General features: G+C 40.7%; 1 protein-coding gene across 1 annotated transcript in view; it reads left to right on the top strand.

The window, feature by feature from the left end:
* Positions 1 to 22,632, top strand: part of LOC119739668 (peripheral plasma membrane protein CASK-like) — a 109,491-nt gene that overhangs the window by 74,532 nt on the left and 12,327 nt on the right. Inside the window, 2 exon segments of the mRNA XM_038214680.1 lie at positions 2,856 to 2,939; positions 21,169 to 21,363. Coding sequence (XP_038070608.1) covers positions 2,856 to 2,939; positions 21,169 to 21,363 — 279 coding nt within the window.

Below are 22,632 nucleotides of genomic sequence, written 5' to 3'. Positions count from 1 at the left end.
AAAACTGGCTTTTTTTCAAATACTGGCCCCAGTTGACCATCGCTCTTGTTTGCAATCGATTACACACCTATGAACGGGTACAAGCCAGCTAGACTGGTTCCCTGACCTTACAAAAAAGTCAGTGTAACTATATTTGCTATATATTTCCAACCCCCCAATTCCATCCATTTCTGAAAATTACAGCAAAAGCAAATGATGTACATTCCCTTTAAGCAGTAATCACTCCCACTGTTCTCTTGATTAGTTTCCTTCTGTGATGGATGGCTTTAATGAATCTCTTTAACATTACTTTTAACGTAAATTGAGTGGGACAGGCCGCTTGGCAGTGTTACCTTGGAAGTGCCTGTAGTGATTATGAAGATGTGATACATAGAAGTAGTAGATGGAGATTTGGTATTAAAACGAGGTTGGCCGTTATTGCACAAAGTGTCATGCTGACATTTAGTGCCGGTACATTTTTGTAAATTGAAGAAACGTGTTGGACATTGAAATTTTTGTACACGAACTATGTACATGTATGCATGTACATTTATAGTGATTTTTTCAAATTAGGGGAATTTTCATCAGTATTAAATGATTTTATGATATGATCAGATACAATTTTATCATCGGTATCATGTCGAGATACTGTTTTTATTGGGAAGTGGAAAACTGAAGAATATAACGTCTTAAATTTTCTGACTGTTTTAAATTCACGAGGGGAGCTGAATATCTTTTAACACCAGTCAGGTATTTATTGGACGAATTTGTACATAAACAGGCACATACATGTATATCTTCATTACCAAGCGTAATTAGGCCATTTTCCAGCATTTTTTAGTGTTCAATTTCTCTATACAGTTTTTAAGGGGAAAAAACTGGTGATGATCTCCCTTTTTCCCTCATCCCCCAAAAAATTGCGAGAGGTTTTTAAACATAGGGTTTAACATAATTATGCAAAGTAAATCAAGGCTTTTAAAAATCCCATCGCATTATCCCCTAATTTTGTTTCATAGTGAGTAGAGAAAAAAAAAATCAATTGGGATTTGTAGTGTAATGAGTGAATCCAGCATTTTCGTCCCTGGCAAAGTAAGAGCCAAAATCCAAATTGGAAAGCAAATCCCCCGCCAGGTGAACTGTGAGCCATTGGGGGTTTATATCAGAGACAGGTGCTGAATATAGCACTGACTACCACAGGTTACTGTATATATTAATATCTAATTGTTGGCTAGGAGTGCTCTAGCAAGCTTTCCATTAGGCCCAAAAAAAAAAGTCTCCGGTTTCTGGTATGGAGCTTGCCCAAAAAGTGGTGTGGCGACGCGGCGTTTTTTTTTTTTTTACCTGATTTTTTTGCTTCAAATGTCGGCTGATGACTGCAAATGGTGCCCGACTAAACTTCGTGCAAATATATGGGAGTCCAGGGAGGCCACATATAAAGCTTATTCTCGACCATAACCCAATCTAAAAACACGTTAAAATTGTGCAGCAGCAGGATTCCAGTCAAACCAGTGAGTTTGGCGGTTTTGAGACATCATCTTTCATTGAAAAAATACCTTTTTCATTTTGCCGACGCGCATGGCTACAGCGACGCGCGCGCATACCAGAAACCGGAGACTTTTTTTTTAGCCTTAGAGTGTAGACGATGGATCCACTTCAATTGAATGAATTCAAATAGATGGTTTCTAGTATTTAGTCGAAGGGGAGGGAGGGGGATTCTGCCCCCCCCCCCCCAAGATCTCGGCGATCGAGTGATGAAAAATTTTGAAACTCGGTATATGCATAGAGCAACTCATCTAGAGCATATCCAAGAAATCTCATGACAATAGGTCGAAGGGTTTTGGAATTACGGCTAATTAATTATTCATATGTACAAATGGTAATTGTGCTCTGTGTGCACTATGTATATGGGAAAGTCAGTTTTTTTTTTATTGCTGCGCGGCAACCTGGTCCGATTTTTATGTTTTTGGTATCAAAAGATGCGCAAGGCTCGAGGCTATAAAGTCGTAACAGCTCGGGTCACGAAAAAAATTTTTTCAAGGCTATTGCGGAAAAAGTTGAGGGGGGGGGGGGCAGATTCCCCCCCTCCCCCTTCAGGGTTAAGTGTGTGTTTACATCAATGCGCTAACCATCGCATGAATCAGAACAAAGACAGATGACATCACACTACGGTACTCTATTGAAGAAAAAAAAACAACATCAACAGATAAAGTTCAGCAAATGAATTCAGCCAGAAAATCAAGTTTATTGTAAAAATGTACTAAAACAATTCGAAACTGTTATTTTAGTATTAAAGGGGCACTAGGTCCTGAAATCCCCGAAAATGTTATGTTTTGGATTGTTTACTCAGCCTATTTCAAACATCTGGTTGAAAGGAAACCAACCTACGGTAATGTCTTACTGTTCCCGAGAAAAGACGGAAAAAACCCGCTTGTTTACATCGGACATGACGGAGTACGAATACGTTTTTCGTGTTGTTCTCATGTACGCTATACACGTTGTGTGTCTCAGGAACAGCGCGCGGTGACCAATCACCAATGCAAAAAATTGTGGTTTCTTCAACGTCCGCAAAAGGCGAACACTTTACGCGTACGAATGAAATCACAACTAGCATCCAAACAGCTCGAATTTATGGGGTCGCAAAAGTGAACCCCGAAATTTGTTCTCGCACGCAATAATACAGGAATAACACAAAAACGCTCAGTTTTGAAAGGATAGTTGTGTGGATGTTTATATCCTACTTTTAAAAGTTATTTCCGATTATCATCATCTCGTTCAAAGCACGTTTGTGTCCCTTTAAGAGAAAGTACATTTTGTGTGGTTCAGTATGAGACACTGAGAAGAGAATGATTGCATGCTTTTCGTCTTCATGTCAGCAGATATTGGAGTTGCTACAGAGGAGCCCTCAAGACAGCCAAGAAAGCTATGAACTCCAGGCTATCCTCGCAGAACCGCACTTCAGGGTAAGTACCATAACATTGACAAAACAAGTTGAAGGTACCAGTCCTGATTTGAGGCATGCGATCACACCCCCACACCATCGCACACCTAAAAGCTTCTCGAGAAGTGTGAATAATTGCACGCCTGAATTTCCCTGGACCACAGATCACACACCTAGAAAACCACACACCCAGAAAAAACACACACCTAGAAAAATCCAGGTGTGCCTTTTTCCACACGCCTGTGATTTTCAAATCAAAAGGACTGAGGTACAGTCCGTCATTTGTAATTTGTGCATTTTGTTCGTTTGAAGCAGCAAACGTGCTCAAAATCTAAAGAAGGGTGCTGAACGACTAACCTGATGAAGTTTCAGCTCAGCTTCAGCTGTATATTTCGAGAGTAACAACATTCAAGGATCTCGATTTCAAATAAAAAGTTGCCAAATCATGTTTTGAATTGGGCCTGAATTCAGCGTCCGAGACACGTTCTCATTGAGCTGATTGCAGCTACGCGATGTCTCGCACTGAACCGATTAATTATAGCAACCGCACGCACTTGTGCGTCGTGTCAAGGCTTGCAAAATTCAATGTTTTAAAGTTCTCCCCTGTACAATTTTAGAGTTTCACTCTGAACAGATTTTGTTTTTAAAGGTAGAGTAGATCATTTGCAGCTATCCAAAAAGTAACTGACAAAATTATTGTTCAAAAAACTTACCCAGTTTAAAGATATAATGGCAATAAACTCCCTGCGATATTAGTCTTTCTGGCATGCTGTCCTTTTGAAGAAAACAATAAAAGAAGGCCATTTCCAAAGTGACATTTTCAGGGGGATATTTTCAGAGCGTTGAAAACGTCCAAAATATGAAAAAATAGTTTTTCCGTTGAAATAAAACATACAAATTAAACTTAGGAGAAAAAAATATGTTAAAAAGCTTGGGTAAAACAATTTATCATAGTTTGAATCTAAAGAGACTATAGTGACAGTTACACACTTCACAATCAACCATTTAAATGAAAATGAAAATCTACGCTTGAGGTAATGAGGCGGAGAAAGCTTAGCGTACTGGTATGTCACAAATACCGTTCTATTCACATCACCTAGGATTGCCCGGTATCCAACGATATTCTGTAAAGTCTCCCTCGATGAAACGACCGCTCGATTATTCTATAAAATGTCTCCCCTCGCGACCCTCTGCCTGAGTATTCCTTAAGCCAACACAATTACATCAGTGGCGCCCACGGGCAAATAGAAAGAGGAAAAAAATATCTGCAAATAGAATCACGGGACCAGATTTTGGCTGGTGCTTGTTTGAGACACACATATATACATGGACAACATACTGGCCTTCTGTGCATGGATTTAGCAATAATGCAATATGATGTGAATACCGCCCAGTGTGTACAATGTGTATTTATTGTATAAATGCGTATTTTCAAAGGCTAAATTTGTTTTTTAAATGCCCAATTTGTTTGAATAATGTGCTTGTAAAGAAATGATATTCTAACCATTTAAATTTGAAAAGGCCATCCAAAAAACCCCTAAAGACCCCTCTGGAAAAGTCAGAGCGTCAGAACATGACTTCTATGAAATCATGAGGTTTTTTTAAAAATGAATAAGGTGAGAAATACATCATGACATTTTTCTTGTACCGATACATGTACATGTTGCCGGTACATCACACTCACAAGTAGGCCTACAAGTAAGATAACTTTGGGACAAAAATATTCATTCTCTGAGCCCAAGTCATTCAAGTCACAGCACCCAAGCACACTTCTCATTGGCCAAGCCATATCCTCTGATTTGCATATTCATACAATGTAGCCTATCCCCCTGCCCCCTACATCACACATGTGCTGTTGGATGGGAAACTGGCAGAATAGACAAGCTATGCATATTCATGCTCTGAGCCTAAAGTCACTCAAGTCACAGCACTCATCCCACTTCCCATTGGCCAAGCAATATCCCTTACCCACTGCATATTCATAGCCTTGACCCCTTCACCCTATACCAACTGACTGGGGAGGAGCATGGGATGTGACATGTTTTAATTTGCCGGTCAGACCAGACTGGCTCACAGACATTGGTTTATGAGTCAGCCGGCCAGCCAGCAGCCAGCCAGACACTGTGGTCTGTAGTTGGTTCATAGTATTGGATATACTCGTAGGGTATCGCTAGCGGCCTAGCTACATATGGTCTGTGTACTAACAAGCCAGTCATCCTCATAGGGGTAAGCCGTACTTCCTTTCCAGTTCCATTTATAGAAACCACCTATTTTTTGTGTGAATGAAGTATGTAAAGAATATCGTCAGTTTAACATTTATCAGTCGGGAAAAAATCTTACCAAGTTACCTTTTTAATTTATAGATGTTGTACAACTCTGGAAAAGATGAAAGCCTTTATAATTATAGTGATGTCCACATCTGTGGACATCTATTTTGTTGTGGACAACTAACGTCTACTATTAAATTTGAGCAAGATGTATAACTACTAGAGACTTGATCTAATATTAGTCTCCTCATTTAAACAGGATTTATAACTGCTAGAGACTTGATCTTTATTAGTCTCCTCATAAAAATGCAGAGAAATTTGTCTGATGTACTATGCCAGATTTAAAATACATTATAAAAATATAAAGTATATGAAGAAAGAAGGCAAATTAAACACGAAACGTCGACCAGAAACCATGATTTTTAACACAAATAAACTGACGAAATTACCGTGTACTTCGGTCATGGATATGAACAGCGCCCTCATAACATTCTGAGTAAACCTGTGTGTGTGAGAGTGTGTGCAAGTTCTAAACTTCAAGTCATGCAGAATAAACATTTTTTAATTTTTTTTTACTAATTATTTACTTATTATTATTTTTTGCTGGGACGTGTTTGTGGACACAGATACTAATGCGAATTCTATGCACTCAAATGTGAAAAATTGATCTGAAATATGAAATTTGAACAATAGGTGGGGGCGGACATCCGGAATTTTTTTTACATTGGCTTATCTAGCTCCCAGACCTACCCGGTATGTTCTTGAAACTCAATGGTTCTTGAGTCTGGAGTGCTGAATGGTAACACAGAGTAACCGATGAAAAGTGGTGTGCAAATGACATAAACGTTTTCATGGGATGACATCACTCTGGCTCAATCTACAAACATGTATTACAAATACAGGAATTTAATTAACCCTAACCGCCCTGAATCCTCCAAAATCCTTTTTGCAAATTGGAGGAATTTGCAGGATTGAGGTTACATGGCAAAAGTGGGTTGCTGATTTCGGAGTACGCACTGTGTCAAGGTCTTGGGCCCAACCTTATGTTGTTTATGCTCAGCCGTGCATAAATGTAGTCCTTGATTATACTTGACATCCTCCGCACTGCTCCAAGATGTCACTGCCTCTGCCTCAGCCTATTGACAGTCATAGCCGGAGGATTTTGCAGGATTCAGGCAGTGGTCACCCCTCCATGGACCATATTCAAGAAATAGCGGAGGAATTTGCAGGATTGAGGCTATATGCTATTTTTCCATGAGGCCAATTGGAGGATTTTGCAGGATTGAGGCTACTTCCTAGCAAAAAGGCCTAGGGAGTTAGGGTTTTAAAGTGCTATAATTAGCACAACAAAAAAAAATAGCTCATAAAACAATAGCCTGACAATCTTCCGGTCCATATCGCATGCTATACTTGAAATCCTAGATGCTGTATTTCCCCCAATTTGTTATGCTCCACGCTGATTATTTTTGTTTCCTAATCAAAGAAAACAGATATGATATCCGAGGGCAGGTTAGTTACATGTAGCAGCGGGTGTAGGCCGGCGGTGGGCGCGGTGGACTTGCAAATCCCATCCCCCGACATCATATCGAGCCGGGGTCCAAGACTCGAATTGATTTTCCAATAAATGGACTGGCCTTAACATTTGCATTCTTCATAACTGGGAAGGGGAGCTCGTACAGATCCTAATCAGAGAGGCCGGCACATCACCTCGAAACATCCTGTCAGTTTTCATCAAGGAGAAAATGCGTTATTTCGCCAGTGGTCTTTGACGTGTTTTTTACCGTCATGTGGTGATCGGTTTTGCACAACACAGCATTGATATGGCAGATGTACAATGGTTGTTTAACCAAGGCCGTTACCGGTACGCACAAAAATGCACTCAAATTTGCTGAGCCCAGAGAATATTAGCTTATTTATATTTGACATTTTTGTCATCGTGTGATGATTGCATTTGCAGAACACAGCTCACTTGATGTACATGTACTATACCAGAAGTGTGAAACTAGTGCCAATTTAAAGGCATGTACATACGTTTGATTATTTGCTTTTCATGCATTTTGTTCATTTCCAACAATAACACTAAGCTCAAAATCCAAAGAAGAATGTTCAAAACCTAACCTGATAATATGCTCAATGTACATGTACACTTTGAGAAAACAGTGGAAAACCATGCACAATCGTTTGATCACGAAACACAATTTTGACGATACGGTAGCTCTCTTCATTCCAAAAATCAGTCCATTCACATGGACCATTTTACATTTCCTGATTTCTTCTAAGTGACAGCAGTAAGTTTTTGGATAGTAAGTCAGTAGGTTACTTTTCCTAAGCAAAAAAAACCAGGATACCAGCCAAGATGTCATGTGATGCGTATTGCTTGCGGCTGGTTTCTAACGTTGTTGCGCTTAGCGAAACAATTTGTCAAGCAATAATTTCAAATTCCCAACTAAATGAAATGAGCCCTGTTTTATTTTCTTCATGCTACATCCATTGCAATGTTTGTTATCAGGTTTACTACGTACCATACTGTACTGCCACCACCTTGGTCAAGTTATAATTATGTAATCTTCATTCGATTAGCAATGAATTGTATACCCCTGTGAACCATAAACATGGATTTTAATTGGCTTTAAAAGAGTCAATTTCTTTGCACGTCATTTAAAAGCAAATTTGCTTTTGTCCACTGTAGTGTAATGAGAGCAGCAAAAAAGGGAAGGGTGTGTTGTAGAGAGAGGTTTTGAACATGACATCCCAACTATTCCCGGTCGTAGCATCGAGATTTTACAGCCATGCTTTATCAGCCTGAATACGTCTCCCCCCCCCCCCCCCCCCCCCCCCCCGCCAGTTTTGCAATCATGCACTGCGACATCGCCCGGTCATAATTCACATGCAAAGCAAATGGGGCAATAAATGAAACGGGCAGAAGCGGACATGTGCGCGCTGATTAATCCCGGAGATAGTCGCTTCGTACTTAAGCCGGACTGTCATGTTAGTAATATCAGTCAAAATCATCTGCCTTAAGTGCATGGGGATGTTAAAGATGTGCTATCTCATCTGTGCTTTCGTTCTCGTCATAAAAGTCAAAATTCCAACTTGCCCCCTAAAAAAAAAATGACTTTATGTTTCTCTTTTGGGCATTTGCAGCTCTCTGAATAAAAGGCTTTCATATGTGACCCGCTCTGCAAAAATGAGTCTGATGTCGCATAGCTTGAATTCCAGCTTTCACCACTTTTAAATGGAAACAGTGAAAATTTGCTCAAAATTTGGATTTTTTTGTTTTTGTTTTATTTTGGTTGTTTAATAGTTTTAGTTCAGACATCTTACACAGAAATTTAAATATTGTAAGAAAAAGACTAACAAATTTATGATTTTTGGTGATTTTCTTGGTTAGTTACAGTGTATTTGTAATTTTTAAACCCTTTTTTCTTCATTGAGACATTTCTTGCTTTGCAAAAACTTGACAGAATTAAAAAAGGCACAACAGTGCAACCAAACGTCCTAGAGAGGCCCATGATATACCAAATGAAAGCTTATTTCATTCCCATTTTATTAATGTAGTTAACTCAAAATGTCAGTTTTGCCACAACAGACTCATTTTTGTGGAGCGGGTCACATATGTGTTTTTGGACAAGGCTTCAATCGTGTGGAAGCTTCTGAACAAAAGATGTTCACATTAAACCAGTTTTCAGATACGTTGTGTGGGTCCACACAGTGTTTTCCCCTCTCTGGAAAACCATTTAGAGGCATTTTGGGGTTAGGTTTATCGATATTTAAACCAAAGAACCTGAAAGTTCACGATGAAACTCAAAAATACCGGCAGCACAGGCAGTACATCTTTAAACTGGCTCAGAAGAGGTTCGTCATGCATGTGCTTATTTTAACGTGTGGTTTCCAGCAACCGTGTGCCACGTTATAGGCTGTACTTTTTTTTTATGAAAAGAGTAGTTGATTTATAACTTTGTCACAGGCACTACAGGAAATTGCTCCAAATGGAGGGATGTAAAATCAGAAGGCCAGTTTATTAGAGAGGGACACACTTTGGATTCGGCCAATTGTCCTTTGTATCCTGTAGCATTTCATAATGTTTGTATGTCCTTACACCAACACCAAGGGTTGCAAGGTTCAATTGTCTGACTCATTGGTTATCAGGTGGTCCTGTTCCGGCTCATGAAATAGAATTTTGTTTTTATGCAGTCCTTGAAAAAAGCACCTTTGTGTCCCATTTATTCACCCATCAGGCTCCTAGCTGGTCTTAAACGTACTTGTTTCAAACCAGCCAAGCATGTTATTTACTCCCATTCATAAATACCTTTTCTGTCAAAAAGTCAAAGATGTCAATGATAGGCAAATTTCCAAAGATTTTCTTCAACCGCCAAGTCTATGGTACATACATGTGCGTTGTGCGTGTAGTGCTAAACATCTCCTTACATGTACATGTACATGTACATGTATCTTGTACATGTACATGTACTGCGCGATGTGGCGCAGAATGCAGCAGTGTTTTACCGGTAGTTTAAAACCACCCACGTGAAGGGCTCTCGACCAATAGGAATGGGTAAACTGTCTCAGGTATTTATGAATTTGCTTTCAATCTCCATAAATTGTCATTTTCAAAGGGTTTGGATGCCTTTTCAGTTGTTATGCTTAAATGTGAATTTTCAATTCATGAGAAGTTGTACTAGGATGACATTCTCTAGGCTAAAACTCCAAAAGCTGCCAGAATATAAAATTGCAATTGCGGCGGTGAATTGTCTGTTTTGGGTCGATCATCTGTCATTATCGATTCAGTGCATGACAGCACGGAGGAAGGAATAAGTCACTGATTAAACCTTGGTCAATCATTGTTACTTCAGCGCGTGACAGTAAGTCAATGAGTAAACTTTATGTACATGTACGTATGATTTCAGTCTGCTCGCAATTTGAAAAGAAAAGCCCTAAACTAAAGGGTGTTTTCCTAAGATGACATCACAGCAACAGTGCCCTCAGTTGTCAGGAAAAAGTGAATATTTTTAATGAACTTTAAAAAGTGTGAAGAAGTGCAAAAGTGATGTCTCAAAGTTTTCATACATTCAGAGGAATAGAAATTTGCTCAAAATGTTTGCCAGTGTAAAATGCATGACATGGTCCCTTTAATGTTGCATTGGCCTCGAACTGATGGACCTATATAATTGTTGTGGTTATTGCAACAGTGTGCAAGCATTGTATTACTGTATGTGAAACTTGTCAACACCCATGGGTGCGACATTCATGGTTTCAGGTCCCGGTTTGTTTTTTTGATCTAATGACAATTCCTGACGCCCAACCGGCCAGAAATTTGGAACACACCAGCTCTCATGGCCAAGAAATGTACTGATTAATTTGGTAGTAATCTCTGTATTGGTCTAGCACAAACATTCTCATTCTGTAATACCCCTGGGTTTTTTTGGGGGGGGTAGCTAAATTGAAAACACATTAAGCTGACAGGTCATAGTTACTGGCCACATTTAAGTTCGCAAAAGTATCATTTTGCCAACAATTTTTTTTTTCTTGTTAAAAACAAAACATGTAAGTTGAACAGTTATAAGGAGAAAGAATCTAAATCTAAAAGCTCAGATAGTGAATGTACATCTTTGATCCTAACTCCTCTGGCATTTTTGATAGGATGCAACGTCAATCCTGCAAAATCTTCCCTATGCCTCCATGCAGAAATTGCATACAGCTTCAATCCTGCTAAATATTTCTTGAATGTGGTCCTTGGAGGGGTGACCACTGCCTCAAATCCTGCAAAATCCCCCAGCAATCACTGTCAAAAATGTTGAGGCAGAACCAGTGACATCCTGGAGCAGTGGGGAGGATTTCAAGTACCGGTATAATATACCGGTAGGCCTAGATTTTTGCACGGCTGAGCATAAACAACACAAGGTCCGGCCCAAGACCTTGACGCAGTGCATCCTCCAAAATCAGCCACACATTTTTGCCATTTACACATGCATGTATCTATCCTGCAAAATTCTCCATTTTGTGCATTTGGACATGTTCACGATTCCAAATCGCCCAGCTGTCATTCCGGCATCATTACTGCTGAGTTATCGTGGGGTCTCAAGTCACTTGACAAGCCCCCTGCCATCCATACGTTTGTCATGATCGCAGTACTAAAGCCTCTATTATTTCAACAATGGGTATTTCTCCCCCAACCCACCCCCCCCTTCCCTATGCAGTCTCGATCCCTCATGTGTCATCATGTTTCCATGTGCTCGCGCTCAACTCAACTCTAAAGCCTCGCGGTCAGTACCCAAAAAAAGCGTCTGGCAGCTTGTAATGTTACAAACCCGGCGTGGGTTTGATTTCAATATTCTGGAACTGAACACCGGACGATGGGTTTCGGGTCTTATGCTCGACATCAAGCATCGCTTGTGTGTCAATGTAATTCGAGGCTTACATGCTGCAGCATGTTTGTTAAGAGTATGGAGGCAGTGTGTACTCGTATGAATGCGTCTGGCGCTGATGGAACGTTTTATCTTCCCAATGTTGAAAGCTGTGTTTTGAACAATTTGTTACTTGAGAGTTGTCGTTGACAAAAGTGGCTTACAAAATAAAATTGCACCGGTGAACGATGTACCGGTATACCGGTGAGTGCGGGGGCCAATCGAAAACATATTTGTATAATATGATACATGTTTGCTTTCATTTGTCCATAATATGTTGCACAAGGTTTTTCAATACATTCTGTGTCATCAATTAATGTAATGCAGGTTTAACATATATGTCTTGAGCTCAGTGACAATACATGTGCATAATATACGTACATGTACATGAATTTTCATCAATATCTCACATAATTCAGCTTGCAAAATGATCTATGTACATATTTGCATGGAAAATTTCAGAAATAGCTAAGAAATTCAAGACACATTGTACATTTGTACATGTCTTTTCTTTTACTTTTTCCCCGACCGATAGATTTAGTGTGTTCCCTAGCCCTGTCTTCAGACATGACACTGCCCAAGACTCTATTTTAAGCCCAGATGATTAATCGAGGAAGTTGTAATGATCATGCTTTACTCTCTGTACTCCTTGGATCCCCCCACGCTGACCCCAAATCTTTCCAACTGCTGTGAGAAATAGAGGAAAGGATTCATTAAGGCATGAACATGGCTGACTTTCAACCCCGCCACCCAAAACAAATCTGCGGAGAAAAATGTTGGGCAACATTTTTTGGAAAAAAAATGTAAAACTTCTAAAAAGATTTGAAATTTTTTTTTGTCAGCCCCTCCCCAGCCAAATCCTGGGTGCAACACTGCTGTGAATAAGTGTTTGTACATGATTGACATGCAACAAACCAAAGATTGATAAGTATAATTTAACCCATCAGCACATTGTATTACATATTGTGTTATATTGTATTACATATTGTGTTACATTGTATTACAAATTTTGTTACATTGTATTACATTGTGTATATTCACTGACGAATTATCAATAAAATAGTAGAGAGCTCAGGCGGTTTGGGACACTACAGTGAGTAATAGGCAGGGCGGTTTCAGGTGCTTTATCAGTGACTGAAGGGTTAATAGTTGGCTTATAAAGCTTTGAATTTTCCTTTGCACATTCCTAGATTCATATATTTGTATGTGATCCGCAGTGCAGGTTTTGACGTACACAGGTTCTTGATGGAGTGATCTTCACGCTGACGGACAAGCATCCGATACCTCTATAGCTTATCACATGTAGTACAGACTCCAGTGTCAACGACAAGTATGCGTATTCGTGTTGTAACTACCGTAGTCTGCGCGTATCGCAAGGCAAAGGAGATACCCTATAGAGGGCAGGAAGGAGATGCATTATTGAACGATTCTTGAGGAGCTCCCATTCCACGGGGAGGTTGGAGGGAGGGGGGGGGCGGTAAGAGCTCTTCCCGATCAAACTGAGGAGTTTCGACTTGTGTCGTGCTGGAAATCTAGGGGTGATGTGTGGAGAGATGGAGTTGCGACAAGCCTGCACTAGACTGGTCACGAAGCATGCATAAATGTATGCCATTTGGCAAGAACGCTGGGTGATGTGACAGCAATGCTATCCATTAGGTAACCCTCCTACACTGTACAAATGTACATGTCGGGAGTGAGATTTGTCTGGATTTGTCCTTATTTTTTGGGTGTTTTAGTTTTTTGAAATCGAAAACCACTTTGTGAAAATGATGGCTTCCCGTGCGAAGATGCCCGAACATTGGCCAACAAAACGTCAGGATCCAAAAAGCCTCGGCAATTTCAAGCCAGAAAGTCTTTCAAATGAATGTGGATTAAATACAAAAGACATGCAATTTTGTTAAGATCAAAAAATTTTGTTGTAATTTTCCGGTGAGGAGGGAAGGATCTTGAGGTAATTGAGTATTAACCTGCCAAAGGCAATTCAAAAACTTATTCAAAGCATTTTTTTTCTTTGCAAAGGCTTCACTCTAAAATGCACTTGATTAGTGTACAGATACTTGCAGCATCAGCTGTTGGAGTCATAAATTCAGTGTGCATTCTTTGTTTCTGAGGGACCATCTGAACTGACCAGTAGATAACACGGGCCGAACGTCATTCTGTAATGTGCAGACAACTGATGTGTTCGCAGATGCAGCTTTAATCTCCTCTGCCCGGTCGGCAAATCTGATTAAATTTTTTTCTAGCAAATGTTCGCCGGCTGATTTTTTTTTTAGTGTCAGTCTGATAAAAATCACAGCTTTTTTACTCAGAATCTGTGCTGTGGGGGAATTTCTGCAAAGTGGCCGTTGTATGTGTTGAGAGACATCGTTTGCAGCAATATTTCCCATTAAAACATGTGGCCCATCTGATGAAGCACCTTTAAAAAGTGAGTGACATGTGTGCAAGATCCCTTAGATTTCAAATTGGCCATAAACCAAAGTGCTTGGCTTTAAAAAAAGCCCCGTTGAAATAGGAAGTTTGTTGATGGCAGTCCGTTCTGTCCAAGTGAACGTCATTTTGAGCTTTGGGTGTTTCAGGGTTTTGGGTTTCTTGGCTCGTTCTTGGCTGATTGCAGTATTCGTGAGCAGAACACTGATGGCTTCTCCAGCAGAAGCTTAAGTCTTAAAATACCAACAGTTCCTTAGCGTGATTGGTAAGCTCTGCTGCTGGGACCTTCCACAAAGTCCACTCATGTGTCTTCATAAAGGTTCAAGGCATACAGCCACTCGGAACCAGGGCTTAGGGTGCTGCCTTGTTTCCTCCCTTTTATGGTGCTTGACCTTCCGGTAACATGTAGGCCTAAATGGTAGGACATTCATGATCAAAGCAAGGATGACGTCTCAGGCAGAAGCTTCAGTGCTACAGCTGCTTCAGAACCAAAGTTGCTGGAGTCTTGTTTTTGTTGTTTGATGGGGATCATTTCTGATTATTGTTCTTTGTAATAATAATCCAGGGTCTTCGTTTTGGTCATGAACAAAATACCATAGAGTCATTTGAAAATCATACTGCGAAAAAGCCCATGTTCTGTTCATCGAACAGACGTACATGTAGTTCTATATTTTTTTCTTATTTTTTATTCTTATTATTAATTTTTTTTTTTTTAAATCTATTTGTTGATTTTTATTATTATTATTATTATTGTTATTTTTATTTGGGGGGGGGGGGATTTCTATGTTGATTTAGTATGGGAAAGCCAGTTGGGTACTAAATTTTGAGTCGGGTGCTAATTTTTTTTATACAACCATTTCCAATGAGCTGCATTTTAAAACTGTATAGTGTCCGCCTAAAGTGACTTCACACCAACACTCAGTGTTCAGGAAATAGCTTAACTATTTATTTCAGAGAAATGGCAGGTTTTACAAAGTATGTGATTCACTATCAAAATCCATCGCATGGCCCCTTAAAAAAAAAACTACAGCTACGTCCAACATCGTGTGAGCTGTCACCGGCCTTCCACTCCTCCGAGAGTCTCTCAAGACGAAGTTAAAAATGCGCGGCGTTGTCCCCCGTAGATATTTTCACAACGCAGAATACGAAACGGTAACGCAGGATGATGGAGGATGTTGTCCGAAGTCGCTTTTGTCGCATCCCCCGAGCACTACCTGTTAAAAAAAAAAAATGAACTCGAGATTTGTTTCCATGGGGGACGTAATGATGCAATTTCCGTGGCCTATATAATATTTCGTCGGAATGGATTGGGGGTGTAAAAATTTACATCCATGTTGGGAGGAAGAAGGCTAATTGTTCCCAGAGCAGTGATGACACTTTAAGAGCCTAGAAATGGCTGTTGAGAAGATCCGTATCTTTAGAGAATCAATTACATTCAGGAAAATAACTGATTTGTGATTCAATTGAAATTTGCTGGAATGAAATAAAAAGACAATTTTATGTATTGGCAATAATATTTGCAAAATGTATTGCAAATGTATGAATTAAAAAAAAAAAATTAAAAAGGGAGGCGGCTGGGCAAAAGAAAGTGGACGGGGTCGAGAAACTTATTTAGTTGGCCTTAGGTAAAATATTTGTTGGGTGAAAATATTGGCTTTGGGTATTGTAGTTCCGGGAATGCCCATCATACATGCACTGATGTGTGTCGGAAAAAGCAAGTATAACGGACGGAGTGGAGTTGTTGACTGTGTGGCAAATGTAATACAGTGAGACCGTGACAAATGCGGCATGCAGAGACTCCATCTGTGCGTAGGTTGTAGCTGACAAGTACATGTACATTGTACATGCACCAGGGTCCAGTTTAAATATTGCTATCAAGCAAACGTACGTACGTGCTTAGCAAACTGCAGCCGGGAACCAGTTACAAGCAATGTGAATTCCACACTGTTGTAGAGTATTAGTACGAGTATGAGTAATTTGTTATGAGTACGAGTACAAGGCAATTTTTCCATGAGTACGAGAACCAAAAAATCTACTCGAGTACGAGTACAAGTACCGGTATGAGTACTTTCCATAAGTAGGAGCAAAATGTGTCACGTGCTTTCGAGGACTTTTTGCTATCAAACTAGGCATTGATCTGTAACCCCCAAAGCCCTTTAGGCTAGGAACCATCCTCAATCCTCCAAAATCATCTGGTACTTCTCGAACTTGTTCAGAAGAGGGGTGAGCATTGCCTCAATCCAAATCCTCCAACAATCACTGTTAATGGGATGAGGCAGTGCTGATGACATTCACAAGCAGATTATATCGAGCATGTAATGCAGATCTCAATTGTTCGTGACTGAACATAAACAATGCTGGGTACAGCCTACGAACTCGACACAATGCATCCTCCAAAATCAACCGACACTTTTTTACCATTCAGCCTCAATCCTCCAAAATCCTTCAAAACTTGGAGGATTGAGGAGGGTTAGGGTTAAACCAAATGCAGAAGCTTCCCAAACCGTAAAAGAAATTTAATTCTTGCGGGAGAACATTTGCAAGAGTACGAGTACGAGTGCTTTATTGTCATGAGAACGAGTACGAGTATGGAGATTTTTTTTTCTTGCGAGTATAATTACCAGTATATTTTCATCAGTACAAGCCTGAGTACGAGTACCAAAAAAGTACTCGAGTACGAGTATATTTTCATGAATGCGAGTACCAAAAACTGTACTCGCGTACGAGACCGAGTACGAGTGCTACAACACTAGAATCCCATGGCATTTTGGTTGTTCACCTGTTTTTATTAGGCAAATATTTATCTGTGCTTTAGCGTGCCAGCGGGCTCCATGAAAATTGGCCCTTGCCCTCCATTCAGACACTCTGCTTAAGGCTGTCGTATTCCAGAACGCTCAAGTCTTGAGAGAAAGAAAACTATAAGAAGCCCGTGTCAACATTTCACAGCCCCGCGCTAATTGAAAAGCTCTCGTGTTTTTTAATTCCGCTTGCGCACTGAAGAGGGGATAATTTATTTTCTAATCCGTTTTTCGTATCCCCCCTAGGTTTCTATAAATTTTTATGGTTTTTTTTAAGATGGGAGGACGGGGGTTTTATGTGAAGTGAAGCATGATTGGGTAAAAGGATGGTCTTAAGCAGGCAGGGGAACTGGTTGTGCCCGCGGTCGGGCATGTCGGTGTAATGTCTGAATTAGTTTATCGGGAGGGAAAGGTACTCAGTAAAATCTGGGGGATCCTCTTACTTAGATTTGAAAACTTTGTGAAAACATGGATGCTAAATCGCCGGAGGATGTTATATTTCGGATGCAAGACTTGTTGTTTCATGTACTCTGGATTTTTTGGGGGGGAGGGGGATGGGGGAAGTATAGGAGGCCAAATATGTGAACAGCCAGCAAATAACGTAGGCAGAAGGAGGTTAATTATCAACCAGGTTGTCTTGACTAATTGTGAAATGTTTCCAAGCTGCTGTGTGCAGAGCCAAAGCTTGGCGCAATACAAATAGTAACAGACAGTTCGTGTCGGTGGTTTTGCCGGGGGAGTATATACCCGCACTACGTGTTACAATGTATAATTGGAAAATTTTTTGTTCTCTCTCCTTTTCTTCTTTTTCATGAACGTGCACTTTTTGGGGGTGTCAACAAAAGCTGGGGAAAAAAAGTAATTAAATATCGAAATTGCCAGGACTGTTAAATGGTTTAACTTGAAAACATTGCTAGCTGAGGTGGATGCGGCACTTTTTGATGCGCTGTTGTGGATACATTGTTTTTAAGCTTCTACAGGTCTCTTCATGGTTGTTCGGTCGGCAGGGCTGCCCCCAGAAAATTGACCAAAATTGACCCTAAGTTTCCCTAAAAATATAACTGCCGGTACCAATTGACCAAAAATGACCAAAAATTGACCAAATGCAATGCCGTCGTCAGTAAACGCACTCTGGGCCAAAGTTTTCGGAACATGCCCCTTTGTCTTGATCGGTGCGCATGCGCGTCTATTTTGCATATGAAGTGAGACATTCCGTACCCGGCCCAGAGCTTCTTGTCCACTCGCGCTTGTTTTTCTCTGTCTGCTTCACCATTTTCGGATTTGAGAATGCCCAGTTCATAGTACCTAAGGAAATTTTGTACAATATCAAAACAAAAGTTGCAAATTCTGGTGAGATGTTGGGGTTAAACATACAAGTTGAATTGATTGCACGTTGAAATTTTCAATAAAATGCATATATTGGCACTGTACATATGTGTATTCGTGTACTAGAAATATCTTGCAAAAATGTCATAGTCATCTTTCATACATTCCTGTACTGGTCATCGTATTGTAAAGCATAATGCATTATATTGTATATTGTGTTCTTATAAAAAATTCATGTCTTTTGCAGTGACTTTCTCCAATTTCTTTCTTTTCTTGTGGGGATCCGACTACCCTGTCGGTGCGCACATATTGCATTCGCCATCATATATGAGAGGTTTCTGGGTGCATGACTTCATCCCCTCCCAGCCTAAATTAATTTGGAGCGGAGATTATAAGATTAACCTTTCAGATAATGTTGTCTTGCCATGCTGTTCCCCAGCTGCAAATTTTGAGAAATATTGGATTGAGGATTTGTGATCTTAAAAGTACAGTGCTTGCTGTACAGTGTACCGCGTGAGTAAAAAAAAATGAATCCCAAATGGCGGGACTATCGTTTTAGTGAAATTCTGCATGTAGCACATTGAAAATCTAGGATATGAAAGCCCAATTCATAAGCTTTCTTTTAGTACAAGAATCATTCATATCACTTATGTTCTTTTCAACTTACAGAATTTTAAACATAACCACCGTTTTAAGGTTCTGTCCACAGATCACAAAAAAGTGCAGTGTTCTTTCAGCTAAACGAAAACAAATCACATGGGGATGAGTCTGAATTGTTTTCGTTTTGCTGAAAAAACGCACACCGTTTTTATGATCCGTGGACAGAACTTTAAAACGGTTGTTGTGTTTAAAATTCCGTAACTTGAAAAGTAAATGAGTGATTTGAATGATTCTTGTACTAACAGAAAGTTAATGAATGCGGCTTGCATATCGTAGATTTTCAAAGTGCTACTTTGTTTGAAAAAGAAAATACTTCTGCCAATTAGCAGTGACAAGCAATTTACTCATGCAGGGACTAAGTGTGGTCTCGGGAATGATTTATGGGCCTAGTAATAACGATAGTTGAGAGCCACATTGTCCAAACATTCACAATGCACAAAATACATTTCTCAAGTGTGTACTAACGCTTCAAGTGTCTACATGTCAGTAATATCAATCATGTGTACACATGTATGTATTGTAAAAACACATAGGCGTTCTTTTATTACATGGGAGTTCACGTGCCCAGTCCATTTATAGTCAGGCTCCCAATCGCATATTCCTTATCCCCAGGGCACTTTGGGGCTCTGTGCACATAATACGCATCGCGCAGGGAACCATGATACAGCATAGCCTTCACAGTGATGTATCTGAAGCCGGATCGTACATGTATGTAAGGCAATACAGCATGGATGATGGGGGGATGTTATCTTTGGGTCGGAACCGGACTCGATATAGGGTTCAATAACCTCTCGGTAGGGTCTCAAGGGGGTCCTGGCTTGTCTGGTTTCGGCCGGGGATTCCTTGCCTTCGGGGCCCTTGTGAAAGCTGAGCGGGTCGGCCACCGCTGTGCAAAGATCCCAATCCTTCAGTGGGGAATCGACATGTACACCGTAGGCAGGAATCTTCCAAAAGTGTGCATGTACTTTTCTAGGGGAAAATATAAAAATATACAGGTTTACTCAATGTACCACAGGAGAGAAAATCAGTTCTACAATTTGAAATTCACCAACAGTAAACATTGTTTCCGACGAGTGATGTCAATCTCAATATGTGATGCGATCAAGCTACATGAGTCGTTTGTCGGGAATTTTCATTTGGAGATACAGGCCACACTAGGGCCACTTCATCACATCACTTCATCACATCTCTTGGTGTTCCGACTTCCATAAATTTTTAACTAAAGATGGTACAAGCATGTGGTTTTCACAGCAGTAATGCTGAGATTGTGCTGTTTTTAAATCTGTGATAAAAAAATTGTTGGCCAGGGTCGACAAACGACTCACTTAGCTTGATCGCATCACATATGCACATTCAGTTTAAAGTAAACCAGACAATGTTATATTCATAGCACATTGGACAGTGGACCATGCTGCACCTGGCTATATATTTGCATTGCCCAACGCTGCACATGGGTTTGAGTTTCCTCAATGTCAAGCTGCACGTTCCAGCTATGCATGCCATGTATAATTAAGTGCACCCATGTCGGCCTTTTGTTGGACCTTAACCCTAACTCCCTACTGTCTTTTACTAAGGACTGGACCAAGTCCGACAAAATCCATCAATCCCACTGCTTCCAATGCATGCTTTGCTTTAGGCCTCCAGGCCCAAGTCCATCGTACTCCATCAAGATTTAGTCAAACCAGGCCTGCAGGACCAAGTCCCCAAAAATCCACCAAAATTGGGGATGGATTTTGATGGAGTTAGGGCGGTTAGGGTTAATAATGGATGCGCAGTCATGGTCGTGACAGGTCCAAACATTTAGTGGGTTGGTCCAAACATTTAGTGGGTTGGGCTAATAACGGATCAGTCTGTTGACAGTTGTGCAGGACACAGTCAAAATATCAACTCCTTTCCCCTGCCATGCCTTTTACACAGGCTAGTCACCAACAGTGAGATCATGTATCAAGCAAGCACTGTGACTAGTCAAATTCAGTCCACAGAAAAATGCAGGCAAGTGGTTGGCACAGCTGGCTTGTGAATCACCTGCAGTCAAAGCATAGCCGCATCTACAGGGGTGTGAAATCTCAGCTTTAAAGCTGATTTCAGCTTTTTTTGTTTTGGACTTCAGCTTTTTTTTCCCCTCACTGGCTGTGTACAAAGGTATAGGAGATTTCCAAAGTTCAGCTTTTTTTTAAACACCTTTTTCTACATGTAGTTACATTAACAGTCACAGCCAGTCAATCCTGCTTTATGTAGGCTGGGAGCTCTTAACTGTTGAAAACAGTCATGTGATTGATTTTGAAAGAAATAACATATATTTGACAGACATAACATATATTTGGGTTAAATTAATGTCCAACTTGTTACTTGTCCTCTTTCTTCTCCAGGCATTGCTACAAGCGCACGACGTGGTCGCCCACGAGGTCTACAGCGATGCGGCCATCCGCGTGACTCCTCCCCCGACGTCGCCTTTCCTGAACGGCCGCGAGGAGATGCAGTCCCCCAACGGGGACGTGGAGCCCATGGACTCCGTCACCCGGGTCCGACTGGTGCAGTTCCAGAAAAACTCGGACGAGCCTCTGGTAAGCAGGCCGTGAATATACACTGGTCATCTCTCAGTGGGTTATCATCACTGATCTCTATATAAAGACTGGATAGCGGATATGCATACAACATTCACACAGTAGACTTTGCATATTGACCAATTCGCCCCCGGTCTCACGAAGATGGCCGCGTATATACTAACGTTCTACGCGTAAATACGCGCGCGTTGTATCAACAGTTGACGCGCATTTTGGTCACGTACACATATTATGATGTTCTAAAAAGGACACATTTCCGTAGTAACTATTATTTCAAAAACGCCGAAAAAGTGATTTGCGGCATTATAAAAGTAACCACGACGTTAGAAAAATTGTAGTAAACCTTGGTCAGTTGGTCAGTGGGTCAGTGGTGGTGGCCAAAATATAAGTCAAGTGAACCGCGACGTTACAAAAGAAATCATGCTGTCTATAAAGACGGCAACTTGTCCTTTGTAGATCACCAGCCGGTCTCACCAATATGGCGTCAAATTCGTACATTGTGCGGCTCTTTATTAGCTATCCAGTCTTTATATAGAGATCAGTGGTTATCATGACGTCATATCTCCAGAAAAAAAGAAAGAAATAGCTTATTAGGGTACTAACCCATCAACTAATCAACTAATCCATCAACTAACCCATCAACTAATCAACAATCCACTCAGTTACTGAAACGGTCAGTCAACACAAGTATTTTAACACCTGTTTCAGGCTGACATGGTGTGGAGCGCTGAGGAAATTTGTGGCAGACTGTCGAACACCATTGGATGGTTTTCTGGGGCCAAAGGAAACTTTTGAGTGTCAGAGAATATTAGATGTATCTGGATTTGTTTATATTTGGCGCAGCGTTGGAGGGGGGGGGGTGCCCCCCATACAAAATTGCTGCCCCCCAGTCACACCCACCCCCCCCCCCCCCCACTGGAAATTTGTTAGTCCTATAAGTGACCATGGTTAACAGGTTTAACAAAAACTGACCCTCCCCATCCCCCCCACTGGAAAATCCAGCCAACCCTCCCCCCCTACTCACCGTGACACCCCCTCTCCCCCCTCTCTCCCCCCCCCCACTTATAGTGAGAGCCACTGTCTACACCGCTGATTTTATGTGAGCCTTATGCCCATTTGTATACATAGTTTAAACCCTCAGTAATATTCCACACAACTCTCAGTCGTATTAGAGTACATTCTGCGGGGAAAAAAGTACAGAAATTAAAACGTACGCAACTAGGGATATGAGTACTATTTCCACTTGCAACAAAATGTCCTCCTTCTAAC

Source organism: Patiria miniata, unplaced genomic scaffold (assembly GCF_015706575.1).
Source record: "Patiria miniata isolate m_02_andy unplaced genomic scaffold, ASM1570657v1 HiC_scaffold_4, whole genome shotgun sequence".
Taxonomy (NCBI): domain Eukaryota; kingdom Metazoa; phylum Echinodermata; class Asteroidea; order Valvatida; family Asterinidae; genus Patiria; species Patiria miniata.
The sequence above is the reverse complement of the archived record's forward strand: the minus strand, read 5'-3'. Positions and strand labels throughout refer to the sequence as shown.